Source organism: Rutidosis leptorrhynchoides, chromosome 7 (assembly GCF_046630445.1).
Source record: "Rutidosis leptorrhynchoides isolate AG116_Rl617_1_P2 chromosome 7, CSIRO_AGI_Rlap_v1, whole genome shotgun sequence".
Taxonomy (NCBI): Eukaryota; Viridiplantae; Streptophyta; class Magnoliopsida; order Asterales; family Asteraceae; genus Rutidosis; species Rutidosis leptorrhynchoides.
The window spans coordinates 157,723,396-157,749,556 of NC_092339.1; the positions used below are offsets into that span (position 1 = coordinate 157,723,396).

The 26,161-nt window shown below is 33.4% G+C and overlaps 1 protein-coding gene across 1 annotated transcript; it reads right to left on the minus strand.

The window, feature by feature from the left end:
- Nucleotides 1-24,963: 24,963 nt before the first annotated feature.
- On the minus strand, nucleotides 24,964-25,950 carry LOC139859718 (uncharacterized). The gene is made up of 2 exons (XM_071848496.1): nucleotides 25,809-25,950; nucleotides 24,964-25,718 (listed from the first exon to the last, which is right to left on the minus strand). Exons 1-2 carry the CDS (start codon nucleotides 25,948-25,950, stop codon nucleotides 24,964-24,966), a joined length of 897 nt encoding a protein of 298 aa, XP_071704597.1.
- Between the last annotated feature and the right edge of the window lie 211 nt (nucleotides 25,951-26,161).

Below are 26,161 nucleotides of genomic sequence, written 5' to 3' on the forward strand. Positions count from 1 at the left end.
GAATCATTTTAAATTCATAAGTAGCAAACAATAGAATAATGGTATGATTACAAATAATAAAACCACGAGGGCAGGATAGAATATAGGTTCACCCGGTGGTATATTTACAACAATGATGATAGTTAATATGACCAATACAATAGGAAAAATCATCCTTGTGTGAATCATCTTTACAAAAACTTTTTAAGAGTGGTAATCTGAGAAAATGAAGATTGATTTGTGAAAATGTGAAAACGAAGATATTTATTTTATATTTGAAAAATATAGTCGTTGTAACGTCGTCAGTTGACGTTAACAACCGTTATGTATATATGACCGTTGTAACGCCGTTAGTTGACGTTAACGGTTGTTATGTACTCGTTATATTAATAACAATTTTAATAAAAGAATTCTATTAGTATAAATATGATTACTATAAAATACATTTAGTATAAATGCGAAGATTAAGAGAATAAACATATTATGCATAAATAATAAATTTAAGAATAAACATTAGTATGCATGAAATAAATAATGATTAATTGCATATAAATGTTAGATAACATAAATATAAATGTTAGCGAAGTTAATAAGAGTTAGATTACAGTAATATAATTCAGGCGGTATAACCGACCATATATAACTTAAATAACATAAATATAAATGTTACTGAAGTTAATAAAAGTTAGATTATAGAAATATAATTCAGGCGGTATAACCGACTATATATAACTTAAATAACATAAATATAAATGTTAGTTATGATGATAATAATATTTACCTTACTAATAAATAATAGAAGATATCGTTAAAGAATTTTTTTTTTAACCTTGATTAGTGACTTGTGATTGCTTAGATAAAACCTTAATTATACGGAGCACTTCGTGCTGATAACGTGTTATAATTCAGTAGGCTTATAACTACCTTTAGTGGTTTGATTCTTGATTAAGAATACTAATAAAATTATAAGAGGAGCAAAGAGAGTATATGAGAAGAGTATATATTATATATATGAAATTGATATATGATATTGGTGCATCTCTAACACTTTCATTTGATGCATATTTATAGTGCATAAGATATACTGTACAATACCCATATTTTCAATATGTAAATAGTAAAGAGATAAAGCTAACACAAATTGTCAGCCACTTGTTTGACTTTTTAATTTCATAACATTTTGTTTATTTTTCTTAATTATATTTATAAATATATTAATTCTTTTTAATGACATCATTAACCCCCTCTCAAATTTTTTCTTTTTTGTTTTTTTTTTTTTTATGAAGGAAAAATGCCTAATTATGACATCAACAGGTTAGTCTTTTAATACAATCTATAGATTAGATGTATAGATTATCAATACAAATCTACATCCACTATAGAAAAGTTTTTAGCGGCTGTTTTTATATTGTGACAATAATGAGCGACAATCTTTAGCGTACAATATCCCCGCAAAAAGTAATTATATATAAAATTTTAATATATGGTAGTGATTTTTAGTTGGCCTCTTGCGGCGCTATATAGCCGCAAAGAGTAATTACAGCAACATGTATTTTTAGATGCTCGTCTAGAATTTTCGGGCTTTCTTCGCGTCAATGGACCTGTTTCAAATCTGTTTTTTCAATCACGGTATCAAAAATAACATCAATCAATACAAATATATAAACAATAATTACTTTATATTACCAAAGCATAAAGTGTTTAAAACATAAACAATAACAATGTTCAAAGTTTCAGAGACTTAATAACATCAAATGTTCACAACCAATTACAAGTTCAAAAGAGAAAAAATCATGCTTCATCTACCCCTTACTGTACATATACACCCACCGCTTTCCTCACTGACTTATGGATAAATTTGGTCTCTTCCTCTTCCTGATGCTCTGTAGACCTTCTTGCGATGCAGCTTCATAGCCAATGCGTAGATCCCCGCTTGGATCTATGGACCTTTTGGCCCTTCTAAGTGGGGTCCAAGATCACAATAAGTCTACAACTTATAAGGAAACGTTTAGCTAGGTCAGTTTATATACTTGAAACATTTCAACATAATGTTATACAAGTCTACAAAAGTATAACCTTTAACTCTGGGATGATAGCATATTTATAAGCCGCTGGAATTTGTTTCCATTTCGAATAACAATATGGTATTTTTTGGGTACGGAGTATCACCAGGGCCGTCCCGTGAAAAATATGGGCCCTGGTCAACAAATACAAATTGGGCCTTTTGTATCGTAAAATTTTTCATATATATAATAATAAGTTCTATAAAACTAATAATATCATGAGTACTACTATCTTTCAAAATAGCGGTTGCAAAAAACTTAATACTCCCTCCGTCTCATTCCAATAGTTCACAGACAAAAAACACGCAGTTTTAGAAAATTCCACTAACTTCATTTCTCCACCAATGAAATATCTTCTCTCTCCAGATCCACCAATGAAATATCTTCTTTTCTTTCTATTTATGGAAGTGGACTATCAGAATGGGACAGCCCAAAATAGAATAATGGCCTATTGGAATGAGACGGAGGTAGTATCAAACAATTAATGGACTTGCGGTGGATCACTAAATATAATATATGTTGGGTTTTTCTTGGGCCCCTTCGGATTATGGGCCCTGTTCTATAGCACACTTAGAACATGCTCAAATCCGCCCCTGAGTATCACCCGGTGAATATATTAAAGAATAATGAATTTTTTACAATTGAAGAACAAAACGACTATGGGAAATGCCTTAGAGCACTGGGAGTGGTGACTTAGGTCACTTGGCATGTCAGACATGTTATGAAAAGCGACACCGAATTATAGCAAACCGCTAGTAATAATTGAAATAACGACAATAATAGGAACACCGAGATTTAACGTGGAAAACCCCAATAGGGTAAAAATCACGGGCAAGGAAAGAAACGTTTCACTAATAAGAATAATAGGAATTACACTTCTCTCTAATTACAAGGATAAGCACTAATCTTTATATCTCTTGTAATTAGGAGATTAATACTCACTAACTCTCTATTTAACTCTTTTAGTATACAATGGAGAATGTGTTTTTGGGATGCAGTATAAGAGCTTGAATCCTCCTCTATTTATAGCAATAGAAAATGGCTAGCTTGTAAATAATCAGGAGCATAATGGTTGGTGAAGTTTGCCAATTCAAACTTGCCTTCATAAATTGTAGGCATCAAATTAGAAATGCTCTTTTGACCAATTAATTCTCCCGTTCATATCCACCAACCATTATCTATTATTTCAACAATTCACCAACTCCCACTTTACTTGACAATCTCCCACTTGAAGATTTGATTGAAACTCAATAAATCTTCACACAATAATCCTTCCTTGCCAATGATGTTGCTTACGTTTCTGCTAGGCCGCATGAGGAACGGCACCAAACAAACTTGTCACGGTTGATCGACTTTGTTAGAAAATCAGCCACATTATTATCAGTATGAATTTTCTGCACATCCACGCTTCCTTCTTCCACTTTCTCACGAACGAAGTGATACTGAACTCGTATATGCTTTGTCTTTGAATGAAATGTCGGATTCCTTGCAAGATGCAAGGCACTCTGGTTGTCACAAAATAGAGTGATATTCTTTTATTTGTGCCCGAGTTCCTCCAACAACATCTTCATCCATACTGCCTCTTTAGTAGCTTGAGTAGCTGCTACATATTCTGCCTCTGTTGTTGACGTGACCACAACTGACTGCAGTTTTGAAACCCAGTTTACTGTTCCACCACAAAGTGTAAAAACATATGCGGAGGTGGATTTACTTTTATCCATGTCACCTGGATAATCTGAATCAACATACCCTTTGACAATAAATTCCGGTTTCCCATAATATAAAGCAACATCCGAGGTACCCTTAATGTATCTTAGGATCCTCTTTACTGCATTCCAATGCTCTTTACCAGGATTTGCCATGTACCGACTAACTACTCCCACTACATGTGCAATGTATGGTCTTGTACATATCATTGCGAATATTAAACTTCCCACTGCTGATGCATACGGTACGCGAGACATCTTCTTCCTCTCGTCTTCACTGCTAGGACACATAACGGAGGATAACTTGAGATTAGTAGGAAGTGGGGTTGAGATTGGTTTACTATCTTGCATATTGAAACGCTCCAAGATTTTCCTCAAATAATTCTTTTGAGAAAGCCAAATCTTCCTATTATCTCTGTCTCGGTGAATTTGCATCCCTAGAATCTTGTTTGCGGCACCCAAGTCTTTCATTTCAAACTCCCTAGCCAATTGAGCCTTCAGCTTATTAATACGATCTTTGTTGGGGCCTGCAACCAACATGTCGTCTACATATAACAGCAAAATAACAAAATCAATGTCCCCAAACCTCTTGAAATATGCACAAGGGTCTGTATAAAGTCTGTTATATTCAAGGCTCATTATGAAAGAATCAAATCTCTTGTACCAACATCTCAACGCCTGTTTGAGACCATACAGAGATTTCTTTAACCTGCAAACCAAGTTCTTTTTTCCTTGTAGTTCAAAACCTTCTGGTTGAAGCATATGAATTTCTTCTTCAAGATTTCCATGAATAAATGCAGTGTTCACATCTAGCTGCTCTAGATGCAAATCAAATGTAGTACACATTGCTAGAACTACTCGAATTGTTGTAAGTCGAACCACGGGAGAAAATATTTCATTAAAGTTCGTACCTTCTTTCTGAGCATATCCTTTACCACCAGTCTTGCACGATACCGCTCCACTTGATCATCGCCATTTCGCTTGATCTTATACACCCATTTATTTCCATTAGGTTTTCTACCTTTTGGCAATGACACAAGTTCTCATGTTTTATTTTTATGAAGAGCTTCAATTTCTTCCTGCATAGCCGTCATCCACTGAGATGCATCTGAATGATTCAGTGCCTCGCGAAGAGTTGTTGGCTCTCCTTCCTCTGTTAGAAGACAATATCCAACATTGCTTTCTATAATATAATCCGAGTACCACCCTGGATGTTTTCGTTCCTGATTAGAGGTACGAGTCGTTGGAGCTTCATGAACGACTACTTGATTTTCCTCGTGCTCTGGTATTTCTTCAGAAGAATCTTTATGAAATTCATTTCCAACCTGTATCGGTGTAGTTTCTTTTGAAGTGCTAACATCTTCAAGATCTTTGTCTTCCGTAAAGACAACATCTCTACTGATGACTACTTTGTGGGCAGTGGGGTCCCACAAGCGATACCTCTTAACTCCATCAGCATACCCCAAGAACAAACACTTTCTGGACTTTGGATCCAACTTTTTCGTTTCTTGAGAATTGTACATTGCGTACACAGGACTTCCAAATACATGAAGGTCAGAATAATCAACTGGTTTTCCAGTTCACATTTCCATCGGCGATTTCAACTCAATTGCAGTTGATGGTGACCGATTTATCACGTAACAGGCAGTACTTACTGCTTCTGCCCAGAATGATTTCCCCAAGCTTGCAGTTGCCAACATCGCCCTTGTCCTATCTAACAAAGTTCTATTCATCCGCTCTGCCACTCCGTTTTGTTGAGGAGTGTATGCCGTCATGAACTGCCTTTTGATACCTTCTTGTTTGCAGAACTTATCAAATTCATCACCAGTGTATTCTTCTCCATTATTCGTCCTTAAACACTTGATCTTTTTACCAGATTCAAGTTCAACCTTTGTAAACTTTGAAAACTTCAAACACATCTGCCTTCCTCTTGATTGGGTACACCCAACATCTCATAGTGTAATCATCAATAAATGATACAAAATACTTGGCTCCTCCTAGGGATTGAACTGGTGCTTGCCATACATCAGAGTGAACCAATTCTAGAACCAATTTACTTCTAGAATTTGATGTGTTAAACTTCAGGCGATGCTGCTTGCTGATTACACAATGCTCACAGAAAGGTAGCGATACATTTGTAAGACCAGGAATAAGATTTCTTTCAACAAGAATCTTCATACCTTGTTCAAACATGTGTCCAAGCTTTTAATGCCATGTTATAGCAGTTTTATCACTTGAACTATTCGAAGCAATGGATGCTTCCGCTTTCCGTACCGTCTCGCCTTTCAGAATGTATAGATTAGCACCCACCTTTTCTCTTTTCATAAGTACAACTGCATCTTTCATGATTTTCATGATCTTGTCTTGTATCTCCATCTTACAACCAAGATCATCTAATTGTCCTAAAGACAATAAGTTCTTCTTCAAACCCTCCACGTATCGTACACCTTGAATAGTACGAACTGTACCATCGTGCATCTTCAAAATGATATCTCCGATTCTAATGATCTTTAGTTCATGATCATTACAACTGTATACAGATCCCCCTGAGATACGTTCATATTATTTGAACCATTCTCTTCTAGAGGTCATGTGAAAAGTAGCTCCCGAGTCAAATAACCAGACATCAACAAATGTCTTTCTTCCTTCATTTGCTACCACTGCCTCACTAACCAAAGCAGTCCCATCATGTGAAGTGCTTGCAATATTTCCTTGAGGATTTGAGTTATTTAAACTCCGAAAATCCTTCTTCAGGTGACCTTTCTTGCCACAATTGTAGCATGTATAGGTCTTCTTCTTTTTAGACTTCATTTTACCATGATTGTGGCTCCCACTTGGGTCACGTTCCGTTGATCTCCATCCTGACACCACCAAGGCCTCCATTTGTCGTGAACCGGCCTGTTTGTCCTCCTTGTTATTGCGCCAATTTTCTTCTTCTAGAATAGCAGCCGCAACTTCATCATAGACTAGATACTCCGAGAGAACATTATTGGTTAAGTTAATAATGAGTTGATCATACGAGTCAGATAGACTCTGTAGTAAAAGTTCAGCACATTCTTTTGGCTCTATATTGCAACTTAATGAAGCGAGTTGAGAAAATAGAGTATTCAAAGAATTAATGTGCTCATTAACTGAAGTAGATTCATTCATGCATAGCGCATAAAGTTTCCTCTTAAGGAATATCTTGTTGTGGAGTGATTTGGTCTCGTACAATTTTACGAGGTGATCCCAAATCTCTTTCGCCGTCTTCTTTTCTTCAATGCTAGACAAAACGCCATCTGCTAGTGCCAGATGAAGATTTGCGATATCCTGATCGTCCATCTCTTCCCATTTTTCATCAGTGACTTCGGCGGAACGTCCACTGATGGCCACCAAACACTTATCCTTTCTCAGGATAGCTTTCATCTTTAATTTCCATAACGAGAAATTACTCCCGTTAAATTTTTCAATTTCGAATTTCCTAGACATTGCTATAATCACAATCTTCTTTTCGACAATACTATATTTTTGAGAAATAGTACCCGGGAACTTTTATCGAGTGAAATTAATATTACTTATTTTCTGATGTGGACGATCCACTCCCGTGGCAACCACAGAGCATATGATAAGTAGATTAATACACACAAGATATTAGACCTTAGCTCTTGATACCACTTGTTATGAAAAGCGACACCGAATTATAACAAACCGCTAGTAATAATTGAAATAACGACAATAATAGGAACACCGAGATTTAACGTGGAAAACCCCAATAGGGTAAAAACCATGGGCAAGGAAAAAATGTTTCACTAATAAGAATAATAGGAATTACACTTCTCTCTAATTACAAGGATAAACACTAATCTTTATATCTCTTGCAATTAGGAGATTAATATTCACTAACTCTCTATTTAACTCTTTTAGTATACAATGGAGAATGTGTTTTTGGGATGCAGTATAAGAGCTTGAATCCTCCTCTATTTATAGCAATAGAAAATGGCTAGCTTGTAAATAATCAGGAGCATAATGGTTGGTGAAGTTTACCAATTTAAACTTGCCTTCATAAATTGTAGGCATTGATAATGCTAAAAACGAACATATATTTCATAGCATTATTCCTCAAGAAAGACAAGCTTTTAGTTGCAATTGTTCTATTTAAAAGTGATATTCGTTTGAATAATAAAAGGTGAAGACAAAAGACAGATTCGACGAATTGAAGACGCAAATGACCAAAAAGCTCAAAAGTACAAAATACAATCAAAGAGGTTCCAATTATTGATAAGAAACGTCTCGAAATTACAAGAGTACAAGATTCAAAACGCAAAGTACAAGATATTAAATTGTACTCAAGGACGTTCAAAAATCCGGAACCGGGACATGAGTCAACTCTCAACGCTCGACGCAATGGACTAAAAATTACGAGTCAACTATGCACATAAATATAATATAATATATAATTAATTCTTAAAATTAATATATATATTATAATATATTTATAAATCTTCGGTAAGAAAGAAGCCAAAGGAGGGTGAGCTGTATTTTCAAACTCCGCGACTCGCGGAGTTTGAAGGCAAAAGTTGCCGCGAGTCGCGGAGTACCCCTGAACTCAATTCCCTATAAAGCCAACCGAATTCTGATCATTTTCATATCCATAATCTATCTCTCTCTCAATATATACGTAAATATATATATATATATATATATATAATTTTAATTTTAATTTTAAATCCTAATAATAAGGGTATGTTAGCAAATGTTGTAAGGGTGTAAGTCGAAATTCTGTCCGTGTAACGCTACGCTATTTTTAATCATTGTAAGTTATGTTCAACCTTTTTAATTTAATGTCTCGTAGCTAAGTTATTATTATGCTTATTTAATCCGAAGTAATCATGATGTTGGGCTAATTACTAAAATTGGGTAATTGGGCTTTGTACCGTAATTGGGGTTTGGACAAAAGAACGACACTTGTGGAAATTAGACTATGGGCTATTAATGGGCTTTATATTTGTTTAACTAAATGATAGTTTGTTAACGTTAATGTAAAGATTTACAATTGGACGTCCCTATAAATTACCATATACACTCGATGGAACACGATGGGCGGGGTATTTATATGTACGAATAATCGTTCATTTAACCGGACACGGGAATGGATTAATAGCCACTAGAATAATTAAAACAGGGGTGAAATTATGTACAAGGACACTTGGTATAATTGATAACAAAATATTAAAACCTTGGGTTACACTCAGTCGACATCCTGGTGTAATTATTAAACAAAGTATTAAAATCTTGTCACTGTTTAAGTCCCCAATTAGTTGGAATATTTAACTTCGGGTATAAGGATAATTTGACGAGGACACTCGCATTTTATATTTATGACTGATGGACTGTTATGGACAAAAACCAGACAGACATATTAAATAATCCAGGACAAAGGACAATTAACCCATGGGCATAAAACTAAAATCAACACGTCAAACATCATGATTACGGAAGTTTAAATAAGCATAATTCTTTTATTTCATATTTAATTTCCTTTATTTTATATTTAATTACACTTCTAATTATCGCATTTTTATTGTTATTGTATTTAATTTCACTTTTAATTATCGTACTTTTTAATTATCGCAAGTTTATTTTATCGCACTTTTATTATTCGCAATTTCATTATCGTTATTTACTTTACGCTTTTAATTAAGTCTTGTATTTATTTATTATTTTACATTTGGTTTTAACTGCGACTAAAGTTTTAAAATCGACAAACCGGTCATTAAACGGTAAAAACCCCCCTTTATAATAATAATATTACTTATATATATATATATATATATATATATATATATATATATATATATATATATATATATTTGTAAAAGTAAACTAATATAGCGTTAAGCTTTGTTTAAAGATTTTCCCTGTGGAACGAACCGGACTTACTAAAAACTACACTACTGTACGATTAGGTACACTGTCTATAAGTGTTGTAGCAAGGTTTAAGTATATCCATTCTCTAAATAAATAAATATCTTGTGTAAAATTGTATCGTATTTAATAGTATTTCCTGCTGAAATTTAAAGCTATTTTATATACACCTCGCATAACATCAAGTTATTTTTGGCGCCACTGCCGGGGAACAATTTAGCTTAAAAGCCGAAAGCGCAACGCTAATTTAAAAAAAAAAAGATTTTTCGTTTACTTTTATTAAAATTCGTTTTTATAAAAATACATTTTAAATATTCGAAAATATAAAAAGAAAAACAAAAATATAAGTATTTTTAAGATTTTGTTAAATATTTAAGTTTTATAAAGTTTCTTTATTTTTATATAAGTTTTATTTAAGTATTTTGTTTTTATTTAAAACATAAACAAAACCGAAAAAAAATATATATATATAAATCTAGTTTTAAAATTTTTATTTATAAAATTATAAAGTAGTTCTATTTTTATTCTAGTTTTTAAAGTATAAGTTTTTATTATATAAATATTTTAGATTTTAAAACAGAAAATATAAAACAGAAAATATAAAATAAAAAAATAAAAAAGAAAAACGCGTCGAATTTCAAAACTGTACCTGAGTTGAATTTTGAAACCTCGCGACTCGCGGAGTTTGAAGCATCGAATACCGCGACTCGCGGAGCAGACCTGACACGGGTACACAGGAACCCTAATTCGCATTAATTACGGGTTTTATTAATTTTAATTAATTTTAAACCCTAATTAGTTTATTTATATTATATTGTTTAGTTTAGTTTTTATTTATTTGTTTTATTTAGTTAAATTAGTTTAAATAAAATATAAAATTAATAGTTTTAATAAATAAATAATATAAAAATAATATTTTTATAAAAATTTGTAACTTTTTACAACTTTTTGTATATTTTTATATTTTGTCCCTTTTTAATAGTTTTAGCGTAATATTTGTATTTTTAGCTCATATTTAGTTTTAAACTTAGTTTTTGCCATAGTTATTTTTATTTCTAGATTTTTAGGCTTTGACGAAAAATCACTTAAGTGCTTTTTCTTTAGACTAAGATTTAAGTGCTTTAGAATTTTGCGACGCCTTTTTAAGTTTTAGTTTCTTTTTAAGTTATTTCCATTTGGGATATAGTTTTTCCTGTAAGCTTTAATATTTTTAGACGACTTTTACCTATGTATCAATTATCATTCCAATTAGTAATCTCAATTTGCGATTATAATTTTAAGTTAGTTGTAGTAATAAGGTTAGGTTAGTCAAGTGTTTTTAAGTGTTATAAGTTTCTTTTATTTTTCCGTCACCTTTTATTTTTCAACCATTTTTCTTTTTCGACCTTTTTCGACGAACTCTTTTTCTTTCTTATTTCTCGCTATTCTAGTTTTAGGACATAGATTTTTATTCTACTTCTTATTTAAATTTCTTAAAATTACGAAAATTTATTTTAAGTGGTTAAATTGATAGACATCAAAATTTTCTGGTTCGTAGTAATAGTTGGATTTGTACGTGGACCGGGTTATTGGAGCCAAACAGTCCTCAATTATATTGAGACCAAATGAATCCTGCCCCTCTGCTGCATCTTTTGGCTATTCGAAACGTGGGCAAAATCAGAAAAGTCTATTGATTGGATAACTTATTATAATTTTTCTTTCCTTTTAAAAACTAATAGGATATTCAGTGAATGCACCGAGCAAGACGTTCACCACCTTTTGTACGTTCACCACCTGTAACTAGATCAAGACATTTAGCAAATATTACCGCCGTGATTTTTCTTTAGAATCGTCATCCAGTCGACCAAGTACTCCAGTTCAAATTTCTGATAATTCATTTTTTGAACCCGACCTCACAATTGAGAATCCGGAGAATATTCAGGAACGATTCATAGATCCTGAACCACTAAACTTTCCTCCGGAACCACAAATTATTCAAACAGAGATTGTTGAGGAACGAACCATTAAATCAGAATCCTCTAGTGATTCCGATTCAACAAATTCAATTATGGAAGTAACAGAACCATTAAGTATGGAAGACCGAATGAGAGCTAAACGCACTGGCCAAGGTCACGCAATTACTCATCCAGACATTAATGCGCCAGATTATGAAATCAAAGGACAAATTCTACACATGGTGACTAATCAATGCCAATTTAGTGGTGCGTCGAAGGAAGATCCAAATGAACATTTACGTATCTTTAATAGGATCTGCACACTATTTAAAATAAGAGAAGTGGAGGATGAACAGATATATCTCATGTTATTTCCCTGGACTTTAAAGGGAGAAGCCAAAGATTGGTTGGAATCGTTACCTGAAGGGGCGATTGAGACATGGGATGTTTTAGTTGAAAAATTTCTTAAACAATTCTTTCCTGCATCTAAAGCCGTAAGACTTCAAGCAGAAATTGTTACTTTCACACAGAAACCAAATGAAACTCTATATGAGGCGTGGACAAGATATAGAAAGTTGTTAAGAATTAGTTGTGAGCAGTGTGGAGGACCACATTTGACAAAAGATTGTCTCAGTATTGAATTAACAATGGAACAAAGAGAGAATATTTCATACATAAACCAAAGGCCTGGAAATAATTATCAGAATAATTATCAACCGCCAAGACCTATTTACAATCAAAACCAGAATTATAACTGAAATATTCCATACAACAACCAACAAGGTCCTAGCAATCAACAAGTATCCAACAATACTTACAATCAGCAAAGACCTAATTTTCAAAACAAACCACCACAACAAACCGATGATAAAAAGCCGAATCTAGAAGATATGATGACGAAGCTAGTTGAAACTCAAACGCAGTTTTTCACATCTCAGAAACAAACTAATGAACAAAATGCTCAAGCATTTAGAAATCAACAAGCTTCTATTCAAAATCTGGAACAAGAAGTAAGTAACCTAGCAAGGTTAATAGGTGAAAGAAAACCGGGAAGTCTACCTAGTGATACAAATGCTAACCCCCGGAATGAAACAGCTAAAGCCATTACCACAAGAAGTGGTACAACACTTAAACCACCTGAAATACTTGTAACTTCTGATGAAGCTATTCCTACTCCATAAGAACCACAACCTGATCAAGATAAGGAAAAAGAACCGGTAGTTGAAAAGGTTAATGAAGATAACACAGTTAAGGCTAAACCTTATGTTAAACCATACCAACCACCACTTCCTTACCCGAGTAAAATGAAGAAAGAGAAACTTGAAGCCGAGCAATCCAAATTCTTGGATATGTTTAAACAGATAAATGTAAATCTTCCTTTCATTGATGTGATTTCAGGAATGCCTAGATATGCTAAATTCTTGAAAGATCTAATCTCAAATAGAAAGAAAATGGAAGAACTCTCGGCTGTTACCATGAATGCTAATTGTTCAGCAGTGCTGTTGAATAAGATACCAGAAAAATTATCTGATCCAGGAAGTTTCACAATTCCATGTTTTCTGGGTAGTCTTAGTTCAATAGAAGCATTGGCAAACTTAGGTGCTAGTATAAATTTAATGCCGTATTCACTATACGCTAAACTAGACCTTGGAGAATTGAAACCAACTAGAATAAGCATACAACTAGCCGATAGATCAATAAAATATCCTAGAGGGATAATGGAGAACATGCTAGTTAAAGTTGGTACTTTAGTATTTCCAGTAGATTTTGTTGTTCTGGACATGGAAGAAGATTCTCAAGTTCCTCTCATATTAGGAAGACCATTCTTAAATACGGCTAAAGCAATGATAGACGTGTTCGGTAAGAAATTGACCCTAAGTATAGAGGATGAGAGTGTTACCTTTTCAGTTGATAGAGCAATGCAACAACCACAATCTGGAGATGATACATGTTATTATATTCAAACTATAGATGCACATGCAGAATTATTAGAAGAATTTCCAGAATTACAAGGAACAGGAGAATGTTCTTTAGGAGAAGGTAATGAACCAATTGATGAAGCTGAAATGTTAGCTACACTTATAGCTAATGGATATGAACCAACAACAGAAGAAATTCAAATGCTAAAAGAAGAAGACAGATATCGATACAAATCATCGATAGAAGAACCACCGAAATTAGAGTTAAAGCCACTTCCAAACCATTTGGAATACGCTTATTTACATGGTGAATCTGAATTACCTGTAATAATATCGTCTTCTCTTACTGAAATGAGAAATCACAACTCATTTCTGTGTTGAAAGATCATAAACCAGCCATTGCATGGAAGATTCATGATATTAAAGGAATAAGTCCTTCGTATTGCACACATAAAATCCTTATGGAAGAAGGTCATAAAACGTATGTTCAACGCCAACGAAGACTAAATCCTAATATGCAAGATGTAGTTAAGAAAGAGATTATTAAACTGCTAGATGCAGGTCTAATTTATCCAATTTCTGATAGTCTATGGGTAAGCCCAGTTCAATGCGTGCCTAAGAAGGGTGGCATGACTGTCATTACAAATGAGAAAAATGAGCTTATTCTTACTAGGACTGTAACAGGATGGCGTGTGTGTATTGATTATAGAAAATTAAATGACGCCACCAGAAAAGATCACTTTCCCTTACCTTTTATAGATCAAATGTTGGAAAGATTAGCCGGAAATAGTTACTATTGTTTTCTAGATGGATTTTCCGGATATTTTCAAATTCCAATAGCACCCGAAGATCAAGAGAAAACCACATTCACGTGCCCTTATGGTACTTTTGCATACAAACGCATGCCATTTGGACTTTGCAACGCCCCTGCAACCTTTCAAAGGTGTATGATGGCGATTTTTCACGACATGATAGAAGAATGCATGGAAGTTTTCATAGATGACTTTTCAGTCTTCGGTGATACATTTGAATCATGTCTAGTTAATCTGGAACGAATGCTTATTAGATGCGAACAATCAAATCTAGTACTTAATTGGGAGAAATGCCATTTCATGATTAAAGAGGGCATCGTTCTTGGACATAAAATTTCAAAAGAAGGAATTGAAGTGGATAGAGCTAAAGTAGATGTAATTACTAAACTTCCACATCCCACCAATGTTAGAGGAGTTAGGAGTTTTCTAGGGCATGCCGGTTTTTACCGACGTTTCATAAAAGATTTTTCTAAAATTGCCACTCCTATGAATAAACTCCTAGAAAAAGATGCTCCATTCATCTTTTCAGATGAATGTATCAAATCTTTTAATATTCTTAAAGAGAAACTCACTAATGCGCCGATCATGATAACACCAAATTGGAATCTACCATTTGAACTAATGTGCGATGCAAGTGATTTTGCAATGGGAGCCGTTTTAGGACAAAGGATTGAAAAACGATTTCAACCTATATATTATGCTAGTAAGACGTTACAAGGAGCACAAACGAACTATACAACTACTGAAAAAGAACTCCTTGCTATTGTCTTTGCTTTTGAAAAATTTCGATCATATCTCGTTCTAGCAAAAACGGTGGTCTATACCGACCATTCTGCTCTTAGATACCTATTTTCGAAACAAGATGCTAAACCAAGATTAATCCGTTGGATCTTACTCTTACAAGAGTTTGATATTGAAATCCGAGATAAAAGAGGAGCAGAAAATCTCGCCGCTGATCATCTTTCTCGTCTTGAAAATCCCGAATTAGATGTTCTAAATGAATCGGCCATACAAGACAACTTTCCTGATGAATATCTATTGAAGATAGATTATAACGAAATCCCATGGTTTGCAGACTATGCAAACTATTTAGTATGTGGATTCCTTGAAAAAGGATTATCGTACCAAAAACGAAAAAAATTCTTCAGTGATATAAAACACTATTTTTGGGAAGATCCACATCTGTTTAAAAGTTGTCCCGATGGAATAATACGCCGATGTGTATTTGGAAATGAAGCTAGTAAAATTTTAAACCATTGTCACACAGGACCAACAGGAGGGCATTATGGGCCTCAACTAACAGCAAGAAAAGTTTATGATGCTGGATTCTATTGGCCTACAATTTACAAAGACGCACACCTTCTTTGCAAATCCTGTGATGCTTGTCAAAGGGCCGGAAAAATAAGTCAACGTGATGAAATGCCACAAAATGTCATCCAAGTATGTGAAGTATTTGACATTTGGGGTATTGACTTTATGGGTCCATTTCCAAAATCTCATAATAATCTATATATACTCGTAGCCATTGATTATGTATCTAAATGGGCGGAAGCACAAGCTCTCCCAACTAACGATGCACGAGTTGTAGTCAACTTTTTAAAACGTCTTTTTGCAAGGTTTGGAACACCGAAAGCTTTAATAAGTGATCGGGGTACTCATTTCTGTAATAATCAACTTGAGAAAGTTCTTAAAAGATATGGAGTAACTCATAAAATCTCCACCACATATCATCCACAAACAAGTGGACAAGTTGAAAATACCAACCGAGCTTTAAAACGTATTCTAGAGAAAACCGTAGGATCGAATCCGAAGGAATGGTCCATTAAATTGGAGGATGCACTCTGGGCTTTTAGAACAGCCTACAAAACTCCAATTGGAACCACACCTTTTAGACTTGTTTATGGAAAAGCATGTCATCTTCCAGTAGAAATTGAACACAAAGCATTTTGGGCTTTGAAGACATGTAATCTTGATTTACATGAAGCTGGACATCTACGGTTAAGTTAACTAAACGAATTAGAAGAATTAAGACATGAAGCATACGAAAATTAGTTAATCTATAAAGAAAGAACGAAGAAATGGCATGATAAAAGAATCAGAAGTTCAAAAGAATTTAAAGAAGGAGACAGAGTTCTTCTTTTCAATTCACGATTCAAGCTATTTCCTGGAAAATTGAAATCAAGATGGTCTGGACCATTCATAGTCAAAACAGTTTTTCCATACGGAACAGTAGAATTAATAAATTCAAATGGGATTGAATTTAAAGTTAATGGTTACAGAGTTAAACATTACATACATGGTTCGATGGAAGTTGACAACGGAGTTAATCACAATTTCAACTAAGTGTGGAGAGAATCAAGTCTTTAAAGGATAATATGTATTTCTTTTAGAGTTAGATTTTCTATTTTCGTGTAGTTCTCGAAAATGGAACCCGAATGGTCTTTCCCTAGCAGACCCTAAAGAACTAGTCTTCTCCCCCCATTCTGAATTTTTATTTTTTTTTAGGTTTTTAGGAAATGAAGACTGCCTGTGAACTAAACCATGGTCTAATGCTACACGCTTTGATCACTAAACGTAATAATGACACACTTTCGAGTGAAATAGTATCAGTAATCAGAGAAAGATTGGACGGAGTTAGAAAAGAATCCAGATGCGAAGATAATAAGTTACAATTTGGTAAAGGAAAATCAAAATCCGCAGCGAAAAGAAGAGCACGACACCTAGAAAGATGTCACAAATGCGGAAAATGGTCACATGGAGGTAAATGTTCAAATAATCAAACCTATTCAAACACCGAATTTGTTACTTTATGCAGAGACGTACCGTTCATATGTTTAGAAGAAAAAACACTGAATGCTCGAGGTTACGCCTATGTAGCCATAGAAAACCAATTAAACCGACTATCTTATGAATGGGATAGATAATATAACTAAGAAATCTATTTCACAGGTATGTTTGTACAGTTTTTATTTTATTTTTTTTAACCTTTTGATAATAAACGTTAATTTGTTCGCTATAAAGTATTAAATTGGTATTGAATAAAATTAGGTTTGGCGACCGAAATTATTGATATCATTCAAAAATTTATTACATCACTGCGAAATTTAACGTTTATTCTTAAGGTATAAATATCTTTAATCAATCAACCCAAAATATTTCAAAAATTCGTCATGAGTTAAATTAGGTCCTTGAACCGAAATTACTTTACCGAAAAGAGGGGCGCATATTTTTGATAATATTTGATTGATTAAAGTGGGATAAAAAGCCAAAAAGATTTTTAATTTTATTTTTACCATGTTTTTAAAATTAATATATAAATCTTAAATTAATATTGTAAACTTTGTAAAAACAATATATTTAAAATTGTAAATATTTGAAAAATTAATATAAGTTTGATGTGAATTTATAATATGAATTTTTAAATTAAGTTTGGTGTGAATTTTTAATTTTTAAAATATGAATTTTATTTTTATGCATTTTAAATTGTAAGTTTGTTGTGAATTTTTAATATTAATTTTGAATTTTATATTTAAATTGTGTGAATTTAAAAACAAAAATTTACTTTATCTCATTAAGTTAAAAATATGATTTTTAAAATTCGTCGTAAGTTGAAGACTAGGTCGTTGAACCGAAATTGCTTTACCCGAGGGAGGGACGAGAACTTTTATTATCATTATTTTTAATCTTATTGAATTAAAGTATGCCAAAAACATTAAAAAAACCCCAAAAATCTTAGCTTTTAAAACAATCGCTACAAAAAGACAAATTTTAAAATTTTGTCGAAGGACGGACTAGGACATCGATCCGAAACGACCTCGTCCTAAATAACAAGGGAAACAAAATTTTAAAATTAATTACTTAATTGTTTTAATTAGTATAAGATATAAAAAAAATATATACAAACTCCGCTACTCGCAGAGTTTGAAGGGTCAAACACCGCGACTCGCGGAGGGCACGAATTACAGAAAAAAAAAAATGCAAGAACAGCTCAGTTGCACACCACAAAAACGAAAATACTGCGAAAATAACCCGAAAAAACCCGAAAAAGACCTCCCAAATCACAATTTTTCACCGTTAATCATCAAATCTTTTACTAAAATCATGTTGAGAAGGATGCTATCAAGGAATTACTCAAGAAAAACGGTAAATTTCTACACCTAAACACCATTTAATCCGAAAATTAGTGTTCTTGAGCAATTTTTTTCCCAATTCGATTTTGATGCTTTTTAGTGTAATTATGCTTAAATTGCTTATGTATTATGCTTGTATAACCTAGATTGATGCTATTTAACATGATTAGAAGCCTTAAACTTCAAATTTTGAGTAATCTAGGGTTTGTGTTCTTGAGCAAATTTGGGGCTTTTTGATATAAACAGGTTATGGCCGATTTTTGTCATGAATTGTTGCTAAATTAAGTAGTGTAACATGTTTAGGTAGTTAAATGATCCAAACTTTGAACCTAAACATGATTTTGAGAATTAAAGTGGACTTTTTCAAGTCTAAAATTCATGAACTTGATTTTTGAAAGATAATGCCATTTGAAACTTGTTTAATTGCTAGTAATGATTATTTTGACATGTTATTTGAGTTAAATGCTTATGAACTTGACGAACATTTTCGTATATACTTATTTGAAAAAGTGTAGATTTGATAAAAATATGAAAATGAGCTTAAGTTTGATATAAATTGATCATGTCATTGTAATTATTTTGATTGATGATTTTGCTGACACTAATGCATATTTGGATGCACAAAAATTGTGTTTGATGTGTTTTGCAGACTGAAAGGGGTGAATCTTCATCCCAAGCTCGCAATGCTCCTGCTGAGAATGCGGAACAACAGGAGGTGGATAACTACAACAAACAAGATATACCTCATCCAGTCATGACATTTTCTGATATGCACTTGGAAGATTTGCACCCGAACCTGAGATTTGACAGACTTTGGATAGATTATCCAAAATACCAAAGGGGTTTGCATACTCTTCATTCTAAAGTTGTTGAGGTACCTAGGGTCATAGAATGGGGACCATTAGAAGCTGTAGAATTGGCCGGGCCAATTAGGGAATTACTTGCACAGAGGTATGGTAATTCTACTTTTAACGACTGGGTACGTTTATTCACCATGCGTAGACCTGTATATAAAGTATGGTGTGAAGAATTGTTGTGTAGTATAGAATTAAATGATCGGGTAGCTAGTTTAACCGATCGATCTTTTATTAGATTTTTGTTAGGAGGTTCGATGCGCCACATGTCTTTACTAGACATGGCTTAGGCTTTATGTATATATATGCCTGAGGAGTTAGCATCTGCCGATTGTAGAGGGTTGATACTAAATGGTAGAAAGATAGATGAAAATTTTGATACACATGGTGTATGGAGTCAAATGACAAGCCATCACCGATTTAAAGGGGGAAATTACTCTTATTTGGATATAGATAGAGCTGAATTAAGAGTAATTCATAGGTTTTTAGCTAATTCGATTACACAAAGAGGTAAGAACAAGGAAAAGGTAAATGAACAGGATTTATTTTACCATATGTGTATTCGAGACCCACAAAGCGCTGTAAGTATACCTTATTGTGTGGGTTATTATTTATCAGCTATGGTTAGGGGATGAGACCGCATAGCATAATAGGAGGTGGTATATTTATTACTTTGATTGCTGAATATCTCGGTGTGGATATAAGTCGGGGGGGGGGGGGATTATTAGTCGAAGAACCAGAACCTCGCGATACAATAGGTTTAAATGTATACCATGGTGCGAAAGTTTTGAAGAGGCGAAATAACGCCACAGTACAATACCATGGTAGACATCCACAGGTTGAGAGAAACCAACAGCAAGGTAATGTAGGAGGGGGAAATGAAATGCAAGAAATGCAAAGGTTTATAGCTTCACAGGAGTACGAAAATGCTAGACATAGAGCATTTGAAGATTGGCAAGTTCCTCAAAACCAAATCATAGCTTATTGCCAACATATAGGTAGAAACTATATTCCTACTACAAAGCCCATATTCCCTCCCTGATCTATAGAGATTCAACCACCGTATCCTACATATAACCCAGCCGAAGCATTTTATAGCACCTATGGTTATGCATGGAACCCCTACTGGTATCAGTATCATCCCTAGTCTACTTAGTTTTATTTATTTTGTAATTTGTAATGTTGATACGTTTAATACTTATTTAATATTGTAATAGTTTTTATAATTTTCTAACTTTTATTCTTAGATTTTAATAATTTTTGAATGTGGGGTAATATACCAAACTTCAAAAATATGTATATATGTTTGCAGTTTATCTTATGCACACAACAGGGTAAAACAACGCATTTTCAAAGACTGGCATTAAGTTCAGCAAAAGCAACTAATTTTGACGACAAGATGCAAAATATATGTGAAATAACAACAAGACGGAATGAACAAATGATGTGCACCATTTATCATTCAGCAAACAAACACAAATATGTTTGGAAACTTTGGTAAAATTTAATCATTTTCACACAAATCACCCTCAATAATTTAAATTGTTACTGATTTCTTACAAATGAGGGCATTGCAAGATCTTAAGTGTGGGAAGGGGTTAAATTCTTTCGGATTTTAAAATTTTTACTTTATACACTTGGTTACCATTAGAAATACTAGTAAAGTAGTAGTTGTATTAGAATCTAGTGCTCTCTGATAATAAAGAACAGCCCTAGTCTTATATACTGACTACCCAATTCTAGTAAAATTTTTCAAAATTTTTAATTAAATGAACTCAAAATCATGTTTATACATATTTATGAACGATAAAACTAGGTTTTAACACCGAAATTATTGTTACCTCGGAAAGGACATAAATTGATAAACAAACCAAAATGTTAAAATTCATTTAAAATGGAATAGAGGACAATAAAAAGGAAAATAAAAGCCAAGTGTGGGAAAATTCTTCAAGTTATTCAAAACATATGTCACATATTTTTTTACAAATAACTGAAAATACTTTTGCTTTGGACTAAACTAAACTGTTTTACCCGATGAAAGAAAAGAAGAGATGGATCTACACGATGAATCAATTCCATCATTAAAAGAAAGTAAAGTCTTCCGAAAAAGAAACGCGCTTCTTGATTTAGGTCATGAAGTTGTCGTCCAGACCAGCTGTAGGTTGACGAAAAATTTAGAAAAGTCATCACTAAAATCAGCAGGAAATCCACGGACCTCAGCATTAAACAGGGTCGCCAAGTGGTCAGATTTATCCTAACCATGAGAAGGATTTATCTCGTACAATGGGGGGCACCATGCAAATTAGCTGGATAAGACTAATGAATCAGATCCCCAGAAAGGATAATCTCCTTAAAAGATCAAAAATCAGCTTTTAAGCCTGATATTACTCAATCCTTGAGATTGACCTTAAAGATTGAGAATTACAAACTCATAGAATTCAATGATATCTAAACTCGAGCCTGAACGAGAAAATATTTTGATCAAAATTACAAACCGATTTGTTTTCTAAAAACCCATTTTCAATGCGTTCATTACCATTGAACGTAAAATCCTAGGAATTCACCTGGAATTCATTAGGTCACCTGAACCAAATCGGGTGTCAACCGTAAGAACGGTGGTTGCATAGTGGTCAAAGACAGGACCTTGTGCCAAACCTACAAATTATAAGGGTGAGCTTTACTATTGCTCCTACCAAGGATAGTAATTGCGTCTGACACGTTATAGACCATAATTAAAAGCATGTCAGGGGACATTGCCTTAACAGTTGCTTGTTCAACGCTTTCCTTTACAACCGGACGGTAGTTTACCGAAAGGTAATATACGGGACAAGTAAACTGTACGTGTTGCTTTCCTAATACAAGGTTAGCAAGTGGGTGACACAAAACCGCAAGTTTTGGGCTAAAATTTTCAAATCTGAAACCCACCAAACCCACAAAAATATTTTGCAAACACCGGTGAAGGGTTATTCCGGAAAACTTATCTAGGGTAAAAACTAGATTTAATTTTCAAAAGATCAAATGTTTTCATAAAGATCCAATTTCTTTAATGGATCTAAATTTTTATAGTCATGTGGGACTGTAAACCATATCGTTACTACCATTGTTTATACCGCCGTATAGAAATCACTGATGTACAAAGTGTGAAGAATAAAGAAGTGATTCTAGTATTTCAAGACGATATTGCTTGAGGACAAGCAACGCTCAAGTGTGGGAATATTTGATAATGCTAAAAACGAACATATATTTCATAGCATTATTCCTCAAGAAAGACAAGCTTTTAGTTGCAATTGTTCTATTTAAAAGTGATATTCGTTTGAATAATAAAAGGTGAAGACAAAAGACAGATTCGACGAATTGAAGACGCAAACGACCAAAAAGCTCAAAAGTACAAAATACAATCAAAGAGGTTCCAATTATTGATAAGAAACGTCTCAAAATTACAAGAGTACAAGATTCAAAACGCAAAGTACAAGATATTAAATTGTACTCAAGGACGTTCGAAAATCCGGAACCGGGACATGAGTCAACTCTCAACGCTCGACGCAATGGACTAAAAATTACGAGTCAACTATGCACATAAATATAATATAATATATAATTAATTCTTAAAATTAATATATATATTATAATATATTTATAAATCGTCGGTAAGAAAGAAGCCAAAGGAGGGTGAGCCGTATTTTCAAACTCCGCGACTCGCGGAGTTTGAAGGCAAAAGTTGCCGCGAGTCGCGGAGTACCCCTGAACTCAATTCCCTATAAAGCCAACCGAATTCTGATCATTTTCATATCCATAATCTATCTCTCTCTCAATATATACGTAATATATATATATATATATATATATATATATATATATATATATATATATATATATATATATATATATAATTTATATTTTAATTTTAATTTTAAATTTAAATCCTAATAATAAGGGTATGTTAGTAAATGTTGTAAGGGTGTAAGTCGAAATTCTGTCCGTGTAACGCTACGCTATTTTTAATCATTGTAAGTTATGTTCAACCTTTTTAATTTAATGTCTCGTAGCTAAGTTATTATTATGCTTATTTAATCCGAAGTAATCATGATGTTGGGCTAATTACTAAAATTGGGTAATTGGGCTTTGTACCATAATTGGGGTTTGGACAAAAGAACGACACTTGTGGAAATTAGACTATGGGCTATTAATGGGCTTTATATTTGTTTAACTAAATGATAGTTTGTTAATGTTAATGTAAAGATTTACAATTGGACGTCCCTATAAATTACCATATACACTCGATCGGACACGATGGGCGGGGTATTTATATGTACGAATAATCGTTCATTTAACCGGACACGGGAATGGATTAATAGCCACTAGAATAATTAAAACAGGGGTGAAATTATGTACAAGGACACTTGGTATAATTGATAACAAAATATTAAAACCTTGGGTTACACTCAGTCGACATCCTGGTGTAATTATTAAACAAAGTATTAAAATCTTGTCACTGTTTAAGTCCCCAATTAGTTGGAATATTTAACTTCGTGTATAAGGATAATTTGACGAGGACACTCGCACTTTATATTTATGACTGATGGACTGTTATGGACAAAAACCAGATGGACATATTAAATAATCTAGGACAAAGGACAATTAACCCATGGGCATAAAACTAAAATCAACACGTCAAACATCATGATTACGGAAGTTTAAATAAGCATAATTCTTTTATTTCATATTTAATTTCCTTTATTTTATATTTAATTGCACTTCTAATTATCGCATTTTTATTGTTATTGTATTTAATTGCACTTTTAATTATCGTACTTTTTAATTATCGCAAGTTTATTTTATCGCACTTTTATTATTCGCAATTTCATTATCGTTATTTACTTTACGCTTTTAATTAAGTCTTGTATTTATTTATTATTTTACATTTGGTTTTAACTGCGACTAAAGTTTTAAAATCGACAAACCGGTCATTAAACGGTAAAAACCCCCCTTTATAATAATAATATTACTTATATATATATTTGTAAAAGTAAACTAATATAGCGTTAAGCTTTGTTTAAAGATTTTCCCTGTGGAACGAACCGGACTTACTAAAAACTACACTACTGTACGATTAGGTACACTGCCTATAAGTGTTGTAGCAAGGTTTAAGTATATCCATTCTCTAAATAAATAAATATCTTGTGTAAAATTGTATCGTATTTAATAGTATTTTCTGCTGAAATTTAAAGCTATTTTATATACACCTCGCATAACATCAGGCATCAAATTAGAAATGCTCTTTTTACCAATTCATTCTCCCGTTCATATCCACCAACCATTATCTATTATTTCAACAATTCACCAACTCCCACTTTACTTGACAAGACCTGACTTGCCGAGTCAGAAAAAGTGGGGAGTGGTGACCTATGTCACATGGGGTATGTCAGTTTATATTTTTTATCATTATTTTAATTATTTTAAATATAACATAAATTAATATAATTATAAAAATTAATATAAATAGAAATTACTAAAAATTAAAAATCATACATTATATTAAATAATTAAAAATTACAACTCCTAAAAAATAACAAAGCAAACATTACACATCCTAAAACAACACAATTCCTTAATTGTCGTCTTCGCTATCGCGATTATGCCATAGATGCGAAACAAGAGTATGTCAAAGATACTCATGCTCGTATTTGTCACGCAACTCTTTTGTCTTCTCAGCATATACATCACACCTTTCATACCAAGTTGATCCTTCTAGGTTGTTGACAGGCAAGTAGTAAGATTTATTTTCAGCGATGTTAAAACCATTGTCTTCAATTATCATGTTGTGCAATATGATGCAACCATACATGATTCTTCTGATTGCGTTTACGCTATATGCCCTAGCAGGTTGTCTTAAAATACCCCAACGACCTTGCAAAATTCCAAATGTCCTCTCAACGTCTTTACGAGCTGCATATTGTTTCTTTGTAAAGTATTTCCTTTTTGCATCAACAACACTTGAGAATCCCTTAACGGAAGAAGCCCACGAAGGGTAAATTCCATCGGCAAGATAGCAGCCTCGATCAAAATCAACGTCTCCAATTGCGTATGGAACTTGAGGAGCCGTGTCAGCTAGTAAACTATCAAACAATGGAGATGCATTAAGGACATTCAAGTCATCGTTCGAACCTGCCATTCCAAAATATGCATGCCAAATCCAATTGTCATACGATGCAACAGCTTCCAACATGATTGTCGGGTAACCGTGATCACCTCGTGTGAATTGACCTTTCCATACATTTGGACATTTTCCCCAAGCCCAATGCATACAATCAATGCTTCCAAGCATTCCAGGAAAGCCGTGAAGTTCTTCATGTTTAAGATACAACCGACGTATATTGTCCTCAGTTGGTTCTCTCTTGTATACATTATCATACAAATCTATAATACATCTTGTAAAATTTTACAAAGACTCACGTGATGTTCTCTATGAAATTTGTAAATATTCGTCAAATAGATCCGGTGAATCACCGTATGCTAATTGACGAATGGCAGACGTTACTTTTAAATGAGTAGATACTCCGGGAACACCACGTGCATCAGGACGTTGTTGAAAATAAGTAAACCACGCAGGTGCATCAGAACGATTAGAGTAAGAAAGTATATCTTTCATTATTTGTTTAAGAAGACTTTTTGACATTCGATAAGGTCGGTTGAAATATTAAGGGGGATACTTCGGATGTTTAACAAAGTAATCTAGCATCAAACGATCACGATAAATGTAGCGATGTCTTCGTCTTGATCCAGCTAGTGAGCTTTCAGCCTCATTTTGTTCCTCACACTCTCTAGGAATTAGCACGTTATTTCGATAAACAAAAATAGTT

What these genes read in the sequence shown, in the direction of transcription:
- LOC139859718 (XM_071848496.1), bottom strand. Translation starts at nt 25,950, where the DNA reads ATGAAAGATATACTTTCTTACTCTAATCGTTCTGATGCACCTGCGTGG. An exon ending in CATTCGTCAATTAGCATACG is followed by an intron (nt 25,719 to 25,808) that starts GTGATTCACCGG and finishes GATGTATTATAG; the next exon opens with ATTTGTATGATAATGTATAC.